Source organism: Mus caroli, unplaced genomic scaffold (assembly GCF_978045245.1).
Source record: "Mus caroli unplaced genomic scaffold, Mus_caroli_1 scaffold_11, whole genome shotgun sequence".
Lineage (NCBI taxonomy): Eukaryota > Metazoa > Chordata > Mammalia > Rodentia > Muridae > Mus > Mus caroli.
This window is the reverse complement of record NW_028227266.1, coordinates 70120936-70136526: the sequence shown is the minus strand read 5'-3', so window position 1 is coordinate 70136526 and position 15591 is coordinate 70120936. Positions and strand designations below refer to the sequence as shown.

At 44.9% G+C, this 15591-nt stretch overlaps 1 protein-coding gene across 3 annotated transcripts in view; it reads left to right on the top strand.

Moving 5' to 3' along the window:
* Window positions 1-3566, top strand: part of Myzap (myocardial zonula adherens protein) — a 114664-nt gene extending 111098 nt beyond the window's left edge. For all 3 annotated transcript variants that reach the window (XM_085844772.1, XM_021171899.3, XM_085844771.1), the window contains 2 exons: window positions 284-488; window positions 2481-3566. In XM_085844772.1, coding sequence (XP_085700898.1) covers window positions 284-488; window positions 2481-2624 — 349 coding nt within the window. In that variant the 3' untranslated portion in view covers window positions 2625-3566. The remainder of the gene's footprint in view (window positions 1-283; window positions 489-2480) is intronic.
* The last annotated feature ends 12025 nt before the right edge of the window (window positions 3567-15591 follow it).

Genomic DNA, 15591 nt, shown 5'->3' with positions numbered 1-15591 from the left:
GTTACAAAGTAGCAAAAAAAATGACTATAGTTGGGGTCACCCCAACACAAGGAACTATATTAAAGGGTCACAGCATTAGGAAGGTTGAGTGAATGAAATGAATATAAGGTGTGAGGAAGAAAGAAAGTCAGGTTTGTATCTGTATATATACCCACTGTCTGCAGCAAGTACGGGCAGCCTGCTTTATGTTAACCTTGCAGAAGCAGTAGAATCCTGGGTTACCAGGGTTAAAGACCAACATTGTGCTTGTGCATGGGTTAAGCCTGCTTTTCCTTTTTTTCAGGTTACCCACACAACAGAGTGACTCACCAAGTCATTGTCAGAGGGGCCAATCTCCTCCTTCCTCAGAAGAGCAGCGACGCAGGGCTAGGCAGCATCTTGATGATATCACAGCAGCGCGCCTCCTTCCGCTCCACCACCTGCCTGCACAGCTGCTTTCCATAGAAGAGTCGCTGGCCCTGCAGAGGGAGCAGAAGCAGAATTATGAGGTAATTCTAGAGTCTTGGGTTTTTCTTGCCTGTGTGTTGACTGCTGCTTTAGGAATCAGAATTTACTTTGACTGAAGAGGGATTATATTCTAGACATGTGGTTGGCTGAGGCCATTAGCTCTTAGACATATGCCACTAGTTTTCAGCCACAAGGTTGCTGGAACTACAAGAAATCTCAGTGATTTACCAGAAGGCCAGGGGAGAGAATTGGAGTGATGGGGATCAGGCAGCTGCTGCTTGGGACAGCATGTGCTTCTCTCCCACGTGCGGCTCCTTGGTGGTAAGACCTCACTCAGGGACCTGCGTAGAGACATAGAGACAGTTCCCAGTCCATCTCCTTCAGAGCAGGGGCCAACACAGAAGGACAAGAGGTCCTGCTGGGTTACCAGCTGCCGAGAAGGAGCTTGAGACCATAATTCATGGCCCTGTGAATAGAGGCCCCTCCTACTTTGGGTCTTAATCAGTTGTATATAGCACTGTTTTGCCTAGAATTTATTTATTTATTTTTAATGTATATTGACCTTTAGTCCTAGCACTTTAATTGTAGCAGTTGGGAGTCTATGTAGCAAGTTCTAGGCCAGCCAGAGTTATAGATGGTGAGACCCTGTCTATAATAAAGTTTGTGCTCAGATTAGCAGGATGGGAGAAGTAAGTGTGGGGAGAATTGGAAGGATTAGTTATCTTAGATTGGAACACCGAGTTTCTGGGAAAACAGTACCCCCTTTCCTGAGCAGCTGGACTTTAGTCAGGTGCCTTCATCTGACAAAGTCAAACTATCTCTGACTCCACCTTGGCTTTTCCCTAGCATTCAGCTTGCTGGGACTGATAGCTCTATGGCCTGTTGTGTTTCTTCCTCCCAGTACGTTAGTCCCTTAAAATTAGCATCAGATCCAAGTGCTGTGCCAGAGGAATGACCTGTGAGTTGTCTCTGGACTTTTTTTCCCCCCTCCTTTTTCGAGACAGGGTTTCTCTGTAGCCTTGGGTGTCCTGGAACTCACTCTGTAGACCAGGCTGGCCTCAGAAAATCCACCTGCCTCTGCCTCCCAAGTGCTGGGATTAAAGGTGTGCACCACCACAGCCCAATGACTTAAAAAAAAAAAATACCTCTTGAAACATTTTTAGGTTCAACCCTCAGCTTGAATTGTGTTGCCTTGACAGAATAGTAATTATGATACCAATTATGCCTACCCATATATCGTGGGCAGAGAGGAAGGACCTGCTATGGGTGGTACAGAAGGTGAATCAGATGAGCTGTGTAGCCTGCCAGCAGTTGGAGTAAAGTCTTGTGTGTGGAAAAGTCCACTGCACATCTGAATTTACTTGGACCTTTTCAAGTATAAATTTCTATAAGACTTCAGCATGCAGCATTAATGTTTTGGCTCTTTTTGTGCCATTTTGGTGTGTCCTTCAAATCTAGAAAACATGATTTAGTCTAGAGAAGAAAGTCTTGTCAGTGGAAGATGTCAGCACCACATTGGTGATTTCTTTTTTTTTTTTAAACTTTTTTTTTTTTTTTTAATTTAATGTAAGTACACTGTAGCTGTCTTCAGACACACCAGAAGAGGGCATCAGATCTCATTTTGGGTGGTTGTGAGCCACCATGTGGTTGCTGGGATTTGAACTTCGGACCTTCGGAAGAGCAGTCGGGTGCTCTTACCCACTGAGCCATCTCGCCAGCCCACATTGGTGATTTCTAACAAAGGCAGGTGGTTCACTGCATACGCCACACTTCGTGTGTCTACTAATGGCTGCTGTAGTGCCAAGCTGGTTTCTCAGTTTCTTGTGTGGAGGTAAGCTGTTTTAATTGCAGCTGGGAACTGCAGCAGGCAGACAGCTCTCGGAAACATTGCCCCATGTCTTGACAGGACACTAATGTCAGCTTCTTGTGTTGCCAGAGAGAGGGTGGGAGTCAATGTTCCTTTATTTCCGGTCCTGCCACATATCTAAGGGGAGCTGTGGATGTGTAACTTGGCCTTTGTGTTTGTTTTAAAGGAGATGCAGGCAAAGCTCGCAGCACAGAAACTGGCCGAGAGACTGAATATTAAAATGCAGAGCTACAATCCAGAAGGGGAGTCTTCAGGGAGATACCGAGAAGTGAGGGACGAAGCCGATGCCCAGTCCTCGGATGAGTGCTAAAGTCAGGGCTGGGAGACCCCGAGAGCTGGCTGCAGAGCTCTCATTGGCTCATCCAACTTCCTAACAAGTATCAAGACCAGCGTCAGACCTTGTTAAGGGACAGCAGGTTTTTAAGTTACACAAAGGTAGCTACAAAGTCAGAACCCAGTTTGTCTTTCAGAAGACGCTCTTCACAGCTTGCACAGTTTAATATGTGAACCTTGTATTTGGCCGTATTGTGTTACAGTTTTGCAGTATGTTGTGCATTGGTCTGATATTTTAGTGTGAGTAGAGCACATGTTTTCTTTACGATAACTGCATTTTCCTTATCTGTACTCTTATCAGATAGCGCTGCTTACACCCTTTCTGGTGAAATACTTTGTTACCCCAGGCACCTAACGTGAATTGGGAAGGCCTGGTTCCCTCGCTCAAGAAATGAAGGGAGCAGTGTAAAGAATGGTCCGCATGTGTGCATGGCCATGCTCCTGAGTTGCAGGATGTGAAACACTGTGGAAGACACTCGGAAATGTTACAGCAAGTGCATTGGCTGCTCCTGTCTCTCTGGGTGACTGCTGTCTTCCTAGGATGAGGACAAGGAGCACTATGAAGAGGTGCTGGGCAGGGGAGGGTCTTCTGAGCTGGTGTGGGGAGCTGCTCCTGGCCTCCCTTGGCTTGAACTCATTGCTGTCTCGGATGATAGGTCCCTGTACAGGGTGTTCACGTTTGGTAAGGAAACCGATGTTTTTCTAAGAGTTACAGTTGACTTGTCAGTATATTGCTCTTTTCATTTTTAAACCCAAAGAGGTGTTTATAGGCTGCAGAAACTTCAGTCATGTATGTACACATTTGTGTTGTTTAAAATGATTATATGATTGTTTTGAGCAAAGATAACAGTATGTTATCAAAAAGCCTTTGTCTATTACGTGGAACTTGTAAAGGAGAAATAAAATATCAATCAAAGCAGCTCCCCGAGCTCATGGCGATGTGTTCTTGGTACTTGTTTGAGTTTCAGTGTCCGTACATGAAGTTGGACTGAAAACACATTTAGATTAGACACATACTGGGGAGGGCTTGATTCCATAGTGGATGCTTCTAGCTGTCAGCACTTTCCACATCTCTCCCACGAAGAAAAGGGGGACATACTGTTGCTGTAAGAACAGTATGTAACCTGTGGTTTTAAAACTACTAATAGGTGATTTCAAAACACATTGTTTTATACTCCTTATCTGGAATGAACTAGTGCTTCTGGAAGGCTGTAAAGGAGAGACCACACTCAAGCATGCAGTCGCAGTCAGTCCCCCTTGAGCTGACCACTGAGTCTGTCAGTAGTCGAGTGTACTCTGATCTGCTTTCTATGTAGCCATTTTATATGTATTCTCAGTTTGCTTCATGTTTTGCAAACATTTCCTGTGTTAAATGTTTTATATATGAACCATCTCAACCACAATATGCATTTTATGGCTGCTCTATAGTTTTGTGTATATGTCTGTGAGAGTATACACATATAAGTGCAGGTGCCTGTGGAAGCCAGAAGAGGACATCCTCTCTCCTGACTGTGGCAATGGCTCCTGAGTCCTTTTTCATTATTTACCATATAAGTCCATTTTGACTTCTACAAAGATTCAGTTATTCTCTCCTGTGCCCTGTGCCTTTCTTTCACTCAACATTGTTCAGGAACTTCATGTCCTGTGGTGAGGTTGACTAGTATGTCTTGTGCTGTTTCTTCTGTGATTGACATTTCAGTTTGGGATGAAAGCAGCGAGACAGTCTCTCTGTATAAGATGTAGTTCAGGAGCGGACTTGCTGGGCTACAGTGTCTACCCGTCTGTAGCTTTTTATACCCCATCAACCTCTTGAGAGAATTCCATTTGCCCATATTTGGCATTGCCAGACTATAGGCTATTTAAATATTCCTTGTGGCTGTACCTGTTTCTTTTCTGCTGTTGTAGAAAACCCTGATAAAATGCAGTTTTGGGGAGAGAATGTTTGTTTGGTTTATAGTTCCAGAGGATGCATTCCATCATGGGGACATGGTCCCTGGCAGCAGGAGTGTGAGGCTGGTCAATCACATGTCATTATGTGCAAGTAGAGTCAGGGTGCCCACTCCCAGTGACTAACTTCCTGCAAGGCTCCTCCTAAATACTACACCCTCCCCAGACAGTGCCCTAGGCTGGGACCAAGCAGTCAAGCACATGGACCTATAGGGGCATCTCAGATTCAAATCACAACACTGGTTTTATTTTGCATTCCATTAAATTAGGAATGGCAATGAGGTATCAGCACACACTTAGCTCTTTTCAGAAGTGTCTATTTTGCATACTGTCCATTTTGTGATTGTGGGTTTTTTTTTTTTTTTTTTGGTTTTGGTTTTGGTTTTTTCGAGACAGGGTTTGTCCTAGAACTCACTCTGTAGACCAGGCTGGCCTCAAACTCAGAAATCCACCTGCCTCTGCCTCCCAAGTGCTGGAATTAAAGGCATGCGCCACCACGCCCGGCTTGTCTTTGTATCCTTACTGGTACATACACAGATAGATGGATTTTAACTTTTGGTACTCAATCAAAGAGCTTAATATTTGTCTAGTTATATCTGCTATAAATATCCTCTGCATTTTGGGGTATTTTATTCTTTTTATGGTGTATTGCTAATAAACACTTGGGGTGGCAAATACAAATTTTGTACTCAGTGGAGGTTTTAAAATTTTTATTTTTACTATGTATGGTTTCTTAAAATGAATTTCCTATTCTGAACTTATCAATTTATAGGCTTTTTTATCAATTTATTTTTTATCTTATGTTTATGGGTGTTGTCTGCATGTATGTTGGCACTGCATGTATACATTGTCCACAGAAGGCAGAAGAGAGCATTGGTTCCTCTAGTTACTATTCTGTTTCTGTGATAAAACACCAGGGTGGCCTAAAGAATGCATTTAGGCTTATGATTCCAGAGAGATAGAGGCCATCATGGCGGGGAAAGCACTGCAGCAAGTGGCTGGCATGGCAGCCAGAGCAGGATGCCAGCCAGAGCAGGATGCTGAGAGCTCACATCATTAACTGCAAGCGTGCAGCAGAGGGAGCTGGACATGGGTTAAGATTAGGAACACCCAAAGCCTGCCCCAGTAACGTACTTCATTTGGGCAAGGCCACACTTGAACCTCCCCCAAAAAGTCAAACAGTGCCATCAACTGAGGACCAAGCAAGTCAACTGTATGAGCTTATGGGGGACCTGCTTACGTTCCACATGGGCCAGCAACCATCTGTAACTCCAGTTCCCAAGGAGATAAGTTCGTGTGTGTGTGTGTGTGTGTGTGTGTGCATTTATGATGAGGGTTACATATTCTCTATTACATTCTAACTTATTCCTATGGTCTCTCCCTGAATCCAGAGTTCACGTTTTTCAGCTAGGTTGGCACTGAGTAGACCCTTTCTGTCTCTGACCCCCTTGTTGCAGGAATTGCAAGCATGCACAGGAGCACATCCAGCTTGTTCCATGGGGCTGGGATCTGAATTCTGGGCCTAACACTTGTGCAGCCTGCACTGTACCCACTGAGCCATCTCGCCAGCACCTTAAAAATCTTCATGGTTGGGCTGGCGAGATGGCTCAGTGGTAAGAACACTGCTCTTCTGAAGGTCCTAAGTTCAATACCCAGCAACCACATGGTGGCTCACAACCACCCATAATGAGATCTGACGCCCTCTTCTGGTATGTCTAAAGACAGCTACAGTGAGTGGAGTTGACCTGAGGGAGCAGAGGTCCTGGATTCAGTTCCCAGCAACCACGTGAGGGCTCACAACCATCTGTACAGCTACAGTGTACTCATATGCATGAAATAAAATAAATAAATCTTTTTAAAAAATCTTCATGGTTAGGGGATGCTTTATGTGTTTGCCTTTTGGGTTAGGTCTATTTCACCTGGGATAGAGTCATCACTGTGAGTAGGGAGAGTGGGGCTTAGGTAGCCACTTGCCCTGGCATTGTGTAATCCAAGTACAATCCTCCCTGCTCCCCTCCTGCTTCTGCTACATATGTCTGGCATTTGGGCAGTCTCTCCTCATTCTCATTAATCTATTTGTGTTAGTGGCATTGCCTTAATTGTGGGAGCAAAGCCTCTGTCTTGTTCTTCAAGTTGATTGGCTACTTTTATTTTATTTTACTTTTTTGTTTTAGATGTATGTATGTATGTACATATGTATGTATGTATGTATGTATATATGTATGTATACAGCACTCTGGCTACATGTATGCCAGCAGGCCAGAAGATTATTATAGATGTTATTACATATCTCATGGTTATGAGCCACCATGTGGTTGCTGGGGATTGAACTCAGAATCTCTGGAAGAACAACCAGTGCTCTTAACCTCTGAGCCTCTCTCCAACCCTATTAGCTATTTTTTAAAAAGCTTTATTTTTCTCTTATGTATATGAGTATTCTGTCTGCATATGCATATATGTACCATTAATGTGTCTGGTGCTTGAGGAGGCCAAAAAAGGATATCATGTCCCTTGGGACTGGAGTTAGGATGGCTGTGAGCTACCATTTGGGTGCTAGGATGAATCAGGGAGTTGAACAGCCAGTGCTTTTAACCAGGGAGCCACCTCTCCAACCCCTGGTTTGTTATTTCTAAATGTATTTCCCATTTTCATAAAAATGCAGAATTTTAGGAGCCAGGTTGTCATGGCTTGGGAATACAAACTCATTTTACTAAGGTGTCTGGCCTGTCACCCAGTCTGTCTCTTTATCCCTAACATTCTGTTCTGAAACTCAGCAGGTTGGATTGGCACCGTGTTATCTCCTGAAGTATGCCATCATTATTCCCAAGGGTGCCACTTTAATCTTGATAGAAATTTCAGAGTGCTGCATTCGTGTCGATATCTACTGGTGCGTAGTTCTGGTAAAGAAAAGGTAACGGCACAGAAAAACCCTGTCTCGGAAAAAAAAAAAAAAAAAAAAAAAGAAAAGGTAACAGTGAAACTATTTTTAAAAATCAGATAGGGGCTTGAAAAATGGAGCAAGTCTGCAGCAGTCTCCATTTTTAAGTGGCTCCATCAAGAAAAGGACACTTACTGATGCTTGGGCCAAGAGTAAGCTCTTCATATCATAGTTGTCAATAGAACTAGTTTTTCATTTTCACAGGCCCATCTGTAATCCACACTGCATTCCCAGGGGAGCCTGGAAGGTCACTGCCAGCCAAGGTAGAAGCAGATGCTCTCCTTCCTGTAAGGGGCGTGAGGTGATTGTTTCAGGGCCACTCTGAGGTTACGAAGAAAACCCAGCACCTATTTCTCAAGTTCTCAATAGAAATTTGTGGTATGAATACCACAAATGAAGGCTGCAGAGGGCTTTTCAGAGTGAATCTTAGGCAAGGTCTTCAGATATTCTGGGGTCATTTGTCTCATCTGTGACACTACAGAAGAAATTTAGAGTGCTTTTTAGTGTGACACATGCATGCATACACGAGTGCACACCCGCATGCCAGAGGTTGATTTTTTGAGTGTCTCAGTTACTCTCTACATTCTGTTTTAGACAGTCTAGAGTCTGTCTACCTGTTGGGCTAGGCTAGCTGGCCAGAGAAGCCCCAGGGATCTCCTTTCTCTGACTCAGTGGGACCACAGGCACACTGCGGCTGTGCCTGGCCTTTCATAGCAGTTGGGGACCTGAGGGACCTTCATACTTGCCTGCCAAACGCCTTCTCAAGGCCACTGTCTCCCCAGCCCTCTAGGATACTTGCTTTTCAGTCATTCTTTGATCGTTTTAGCAACTGCTGGTATCTTTCTCTTCCCTCTTTTCTTATTTTTATTTATTTTTTTTTTTTTGGTTTTTCGAGACAGGGTTTCTCTGTGTAGCCCTGGCTGTCCTGGAACTCACTTTGTAGACCAGGCTGGCCTCGAACTCAGAAATCCGCCTGCCTCTGCCTCCCGAGTGCTGGGATTAAAGGCGTGAGCCACCACGCCCGGCTTATTTTTATTTTTTATTTTCATTATTTATTTATTTATTTATTGAGACAGGGTTTCTCTGTATAGCCCTGGCTGTCCTGGAACTCACTCTGTAGACCAGGCTGGCCTCGAACTCAGAAATTCGCCTGACTTTGCCTCCCAAGTGCTGGAATTAAAGGAGTGCACCACCATGCCCGGCTTCTTTCTCTTTCCTCTTAATAATTTGTCACACAAAATGTTTCAGAAGAGCATTGAGGAACGACGTGGGTGTCCTAGACTTTGCTCAGACAAGTAGGTAGACCGGACAGTTGACTCCCTTGGGTTCAGTGGCACAGTTTGTGATGTTACCAGAAAGGAGAAAAGACTTGTCTTTGTACAAGAAAAGTCAAGCCCTTGTGCTCAATAAAGGGATTATATTTCTAGCTCTTTATGGGGAGCAGGAAAAATCATTTTTAAAAGCATGGCAAGTCTCATTATTGACCAGCTGCCTGACAGCAAGGAGAAACTTAAAGCTATTATTTTAATTTCTGGCTAAAGTGAGGAAGCATTGATACTGGGCTGATGAAATAAACCTCACATTGGAGAATACTGAACTACAGCCAGGCCACAAATCAGAGCCCATTCTGAAAGCACAGCACAAAAGCCTGGACAATTAACTATGATCTATTACTTCCTAGATAACTTTAGAGAAAGAAAGAAAGAAAGAAAGAAAGAAAGAAAGAAAGAAAGAAAGAAAGAAAGAAAGAAAGAAAGAAAGAAAGAAAGAAAGAGCAAGCAAGCAAAGGAGAGCGAGCCACTGGAATAGCATTGGGTGGTTAGACTCAGGACTTAAAATACCATTAATCCAATGGGAAGTTTTGGGCTCTCCCAACTACGAAGCCTGTAAGATGAAGTCAGCCACCCCTTATCTTAATATATGGGGTATGTTTGGGGAGAACACAGTCTCAAAGTGTGGTTTTTATGGAGCACTTTGAAGGCGAAAAGTAGATGAAAACCTTATTGTAATGATGGTAACGATTATGACTGAAGTAGGTTAGAAATACCTTCTGGCATACGAAGCAAAATGTTTTTCTTTTTTTTTTCTTTCTTTTTTGGAAGCAAAATGTTTTTAAATGACCACTGCAGAAAACTAGATGGGAATCTGGTAAGATGATTGATGGGGGAGGGTGGGGATGGGGAGAGTTGACTGCCACCAAGCCTGATGACTGGAGTCCCGGCTCTAGATCCCAAATGGCAGAAGAAGAGAGCAAGAGTTGTCTCTGACCCCCACATGGTCATGCACACATGTATGGACACCCTTGAATGCAGAGACAGAAAAAGGAATAAATAGGTGAATAATAAATGCAAAGTTTAAAAACTGGAACCACTGCCGGGCGTGGTGGCGCACGCCTTTAATCCCAGCACTCGGGAGGCAGAGGCAGGCGGATTTCTGAGTTCGAGGCCAGCCTGGTCTACAGAGTGAGTTCCAGGACTGCCAGAGCTATACAGAGAAACCCTGTCTCGAAAAACCAAAAAAAAAAAAAAACTGGAACCACTAATTTAAAGAAAAAAATTATTAAACTTTAAATTTAATGTTAAAGACAATTGAGAAGGGGAGGTCTCATGAGGCCTCACCTTCCCCCCCACCCCCAGTGTCTATAGACAGTGAATGGCTACTGAGGGAGGGGAAGACTATGTAACCATGAACAAGGTGCTCCTGGAAGCAAACCCACACCCACTATGCTCCTGGAAGCAACCTTAGTGAAACTCAAGGGGTCATAAAAACATAGACATGAACTAGAAGAGGTTGTGGTGACTTAAATGACAAATGTCCCTCATAGACTCAAACATTTGAACACTTGTTCCCTGGCAGGGGATGCTTTCTGGGGAAGTTAAGGTGGTGGAACCTCAGAGGAAGAATGTCACTGAGTGGGGTGACTTGAAGAGTGTACAGCCTCTCGCCACTTCCAGTGTGCTCTCTGCTTCCTGTTTGTGACTGCCATGTGATCTCCCAGCGTCCTGCGCCTTTTGCTACCACACCTTCTCCACTGCCATGGATCCTCCCAGGAACTATCAAGTCCAAATAAACACTTTCTTCTATAGGTTGCCTAGGCCATGGTATCTTATCCCAGCAGCACAGTCATAGTAACTAGTGCAGAGATCTACCTAGGAAGAGGATAATGATCAGCTGGAGTGGGAGGTAAGCAAGAAGGGGTAATGGGGGTGAACGTGATCAAAGGACATCATATGCATGCATGAAAATGTCATAGTGGAACCGATTGTTCTGTATGATAGTTTGTGCCGATGAAAACAGACATCAACTGAGAACAGTGAAGAATATAACAGCTGTGTGGACAAACGATGGAGCATTCACTGAGTTTTGGAGAGTCTGCTTCATATGGAAAAAAAAAAAACAAAAACACAGTAAGGCAGAAGAGTAAGACTCAGCATTTGGAGCACTTAGGTGTGGTCCTTAAGGGTTGTGGGGTGTTTTTGTGCATGTATACTTGGTCTGAAATGTTGCTAGGAAATACATGTGTATCATCTCTGGGTTCCACACTGGAAATGGGGAAACTGAGACACAGAGCAGCAGGAAGAAGCCTTGGTATGGCTGTGCAGCTGTGTCTGAGAAAGCCAACTCTTTATTTTTTGCCCAGTGTCTTTGTTTACTGTGAGCCATCTTACAATACATTTAACACTTTTTTTTTTACAGTTACAGAAAAGTTACTGTGCCAGAAGCCTCTTTTTGAATTTAAAAACCACACACACACACATTTACTTCCTTTACATAGCGTTAACTATTGCAGGTGGGTCCATTTACTAACACATTTTCAGTCTGGAGGATGTACTGTGTACTAATGTCATTCATAAATACAGTCCCGTTCCTTGGCTGCCTGATTTGGTGTTTTGAATGGGCCCAGCTTTACAGCACCTCCTCCTGTAGGTTTTTAGCAGCTTGAATTGTCTCTCCTGATGCAACGCCTTACCCATCCTTCTGTGGTGGTTCAGTCATCCACCACCTACTGGAGCACCTGACCATTATTGATCTTACTATTGATCCTGGTGCGTGTTAGTTCTACCAGGTGACTTCCTGAGGGAAGCTGGTCTTAAATGGGACTAGAAGCCAGCAAGTTTTATGGGAATGGATGGGTGGCAGGAGAACAGAGGGGAGATGGAGAATGGAAAGTAGGGGAGGGTAATGGCAGCTGGTCCTGGTCAGCTTTAATCATCAGCTTGAGGAGAAGCCTCAAGTGAGGAATTTTCACTGCCGTAAAAGGGCCTGGTCCACTGTGAGCTGCACCATCCCTAGGCAGACTGTCCTGGGCTGAGTAAGAAAGCAAGCTGAGCATGAACCAGCCAGCATCCGTGTGGTCCTTAAGTTCTTGCTCAGTTTTCCTCAATGATGGGCTGTAACCTAGAATTCTGTACTAAAATAAACCCTTCCACACACAAGTGGCTCTTTGTTGCAACAAAATGAAACTAAGGTGGGGTTTTGTGCTAAATGTGAACCCCAGATTTGACTAGACTGACCAGACAGCAAGGCTCAGGGATCCTCCTGTATCCACCTCCCCAAAATTGGGATGTAGGCACAAATCACCGTGCCTAGCTTTTTACATGGATGTTGGTGATTGAACTCAGGTCCTCTTGTTTGTGTGGCAAGTACTTTCCATCTCCAGCCCCAAAAGTTTCTCTCCCTGCTCTCTTTTTCTTTTTTTCTTCTCCCTCCCCTCCTCCCTTCCCCTCCCCTCCCCTCCTCCCTTCCCCTCCCCTCCTCCCCTCCCCTCTCCTCCTTCCCTCCCCTCCTCCCTCTTCTCCCACTCTCCCCCCTTTCTCCTTCCTTCCTTCCTTCCTTCCTTCCTTCCTTCCTTCCTTCCTTCCTTCCTTCCTTCCTTCCTTCCTTCTTTCCTCCTTTCGTCCTTTCATCTGAATCAAGTATTGATGCTCTGGGGGCTGAAATGCATGCAGCAATCACACACTGAAGTGAGTGTAATGTGCAGCGTGGTGCTCCTTGGAGAGAGGACCTGATAGAATGCAAAGGAGAGAGGCAAGCTTGAAGGGACATCACAAGGATGTGATGAGGTCTATGCAAAGGCCTCAGGTGACCTCATGGTGATGGGACAGAACTCAGCTCAGGTTCCCTGTAGGGAGTAGGAAGGGCTGAACATCTAGTGATAGCCCCCAGTACCTATGGATACTGCATTAGGACACTGCATCTCTGCAAACATTATCAAATGAAATGTTCCCCAGTATGATCACTCTGTGTTTAGAGTAAGTCTTAAACACAATGGCAGTGGGACACTAGGAGGAAGGAGAGGAAGGTCTGGGGTGATGTCCCAGGGAGTGAGATGCTTGCTGTGTAAATGTGGGGACTTGAGTTTGGATCCCTGGCACCCACGCACAAGCAGTGTGGCCGTGTGCACCCGGGATGCAAGTACTGGAAAGGTAAAGGCAGAAGGATCGGTCCCTGGAGCTCGCCGTTCAGTGAGTGCCAGCTTTAGTGAGAGACTGTCTTGAAAGTCGGGAGTGGGGCTGGTGAGATGGCTCAGTGGGTAAGAGCACCCGACTGCTCTTCCAAAGGTCCAGAGTTCAAATCCCAGCAACCACATGGTGGCTCACAACCATCCGTAACGAGATCTGGCGCCCTCTTCTGGAGTGTCTGAAGACAGCTACAGTGTACTTACATATATAATAAATAAATAAATCTTTAAAAAAAAAAAAAAAGAAAGTCGGGAGTGGACACTCCTCAGGCTAAGGCCAGGTGTAAAGGGTGACCTGCTGCCCCCAGGAATTTTGGAAAGGCAAGGACTAATTCATTTAGAGCCTCCGGAAGGAGCCGGCCTACCAACAACTGGACTTAAGGCCTTGGCACACATAGCTGTGAGGAAATACCTTTCTGCTGTTTTAAGCCACCCAGTTTGTGATAATTTGCTATGGCAGCTCCGGGAAACTAATACAAGAAGCCAGACCCTTTTTACCATGTCTGACCAATCACTGGCTGGAGAAAGCATGATCCTGGCAGGAAGCATGACCTTGAGTGAGCCAGCCTGCGTCAACTGAAGCAGGCTCAAAAGAAGGCCGACAGGGTCTTGGTCTGGCAGCTTTCCCAGCAGCTGGGGGGTGTGGGAGGATGTACTCTTTATTCTGGAAGAGGTCTGGGCAGAGCAGTAGAACAGCCACTCCTCTGTCCCCCAGTTTTCCCCATCTACATAATGGGAACAAGACCTTTTGCATAGGCATCAGGAGATTAAATTAGTTAATCATGCAGATAGCTAGCACTTACGGAGCACTTACTGTGTAGGTACCAGGCATGCCAGCACACAAATGTATTCACAATTGCAAAATGCACAACGTATCATAGGCCTCCAGGAAAGAGGTGCCAATTAAGGAAAGACTTCCCAGGTCACTTGCCCACCAGAGCCATGACAGAATCCTCATCTCCCAACTTTTGGGCACATGTTTCTATAACAGACCCCTTCCCTATGTGTTTCCATGCATGGCTTTATTTCACAGAAATAATATCTTTATGCCGTTGAAATATGTGCTTCAACAAAGAAATGCTATTTTGCCTCATTATCTAAAGGGAAGACTGGAGCTGTATACAGTTCATTTGCGCTCTTTCCGGCAGACCCTCTATGACCAAAGGCATTGATTTGTGGGACACGCTGGGGCAGGAAGGCAGCTGGGAGCTGTGCCCAGCTCCCAGCTGCCTGCAGATATGTGGCCACTGGCACTTCCCATCCCCAGCCTCTGCTGACATGGCATTCCTGAGATGTGGGAGAGGCCAGATCCTATCATTTTAAAGAGGACAGACTGAAGGACAGATTAGCTGAGTTGCCCCCTTAATTATGTGGCAAGCTAGAGATGGAGCCCAGAATTGAATCCAGATTTCTGAGGTCTCAGATGGGATTTCTCATCAGGAGGCCCTGCCACATTCCTTCCCTGGGATCCTTCCTCACTCTGGATCCCAGGATACACACCTGGGCTGAGTTCGTGGGTGGCTGCTCTTGTGTGTCCCTGGGCTCACTGCTTCTAGTGCATTCCATTGATTCTTGGAGAGAGAGAGAGAGAGAGAGAGAGAAAGAGAGAGAGAGAGAGAGAGAGAGAGAGAGAGAGAGAGAGAGAGAGAGAGAGAGAGAGAGAGGAAAGAAGGAAGGAAGAAAGAAAAAATAAATTTCTGGCTCTTAGAAAATGGTCACTTTATTAAGAATAACACTGCTAAGATGCAGCTTGCTTAAATGCTCTTAAACACATTTATTTTGCAATAATTTTTGGCATGGCCTATTTTTAGAACCAAGAGAAAAGTCTCTTTCAGACTGGACCTTCATATTTCATTTCAGAAGAATCTGTGTATAGAAGCATTAGCCAAATTATGAATGTAAAAGGAATGTTGCCCAAGAGCATAATTCTTAGGTAAAATTTATATTGACCCAATCTGTCAATGAACAGGAAGGGCAGGAGCCATCCGGAAGTTTCTGTAGGGAACTCTTTCACTATGGGAGCCGTGCTGTGAGTTTTCACCACTAGAGGGCTAGACCCAAATTATGTACAATGTCCCAGGTACAGTCATTACTAACAATGTCCCCAAGTATAGCCATTCATGGTTTCCAGGATTTTTGGCACAGCTGGTTTCCTAACAGGGTACCTTACCTTGAGACTACTCTGCCACTGACCTCGGATACATGTTCTGACTATGTGCTTTCAATCCCAGTTCATATTTCGAACTGGAACAAGCAGCACAAAAAAGCCAGTTTGCAAAATTTTATTATAAGGATTCATTTTTATTTAATGAGTGTTTGCCTGCATGTGTGTGCTCCACGTGTGTGCAGTGTCTGCGGAGGCCAGAAGAGGACAGGGGATCCTCTAGAGTTACAGTTGTGAGTCACTATGTGGATGTTGAGATCTGAATCCAGCTTGTGCTCTTAACCACCCACCTCTCCAACCCCAAGTTTGCAAATTTTCACTGCATTCTTCCTATCTAGAAATGCTTTGTGAAATCTCCAAGGCTGATACTTGCCTAGCCATCAGCCTGGTTAGTGTCCAGGCCTAGTCCCTGTATCCCAGCCTAGATCATCACT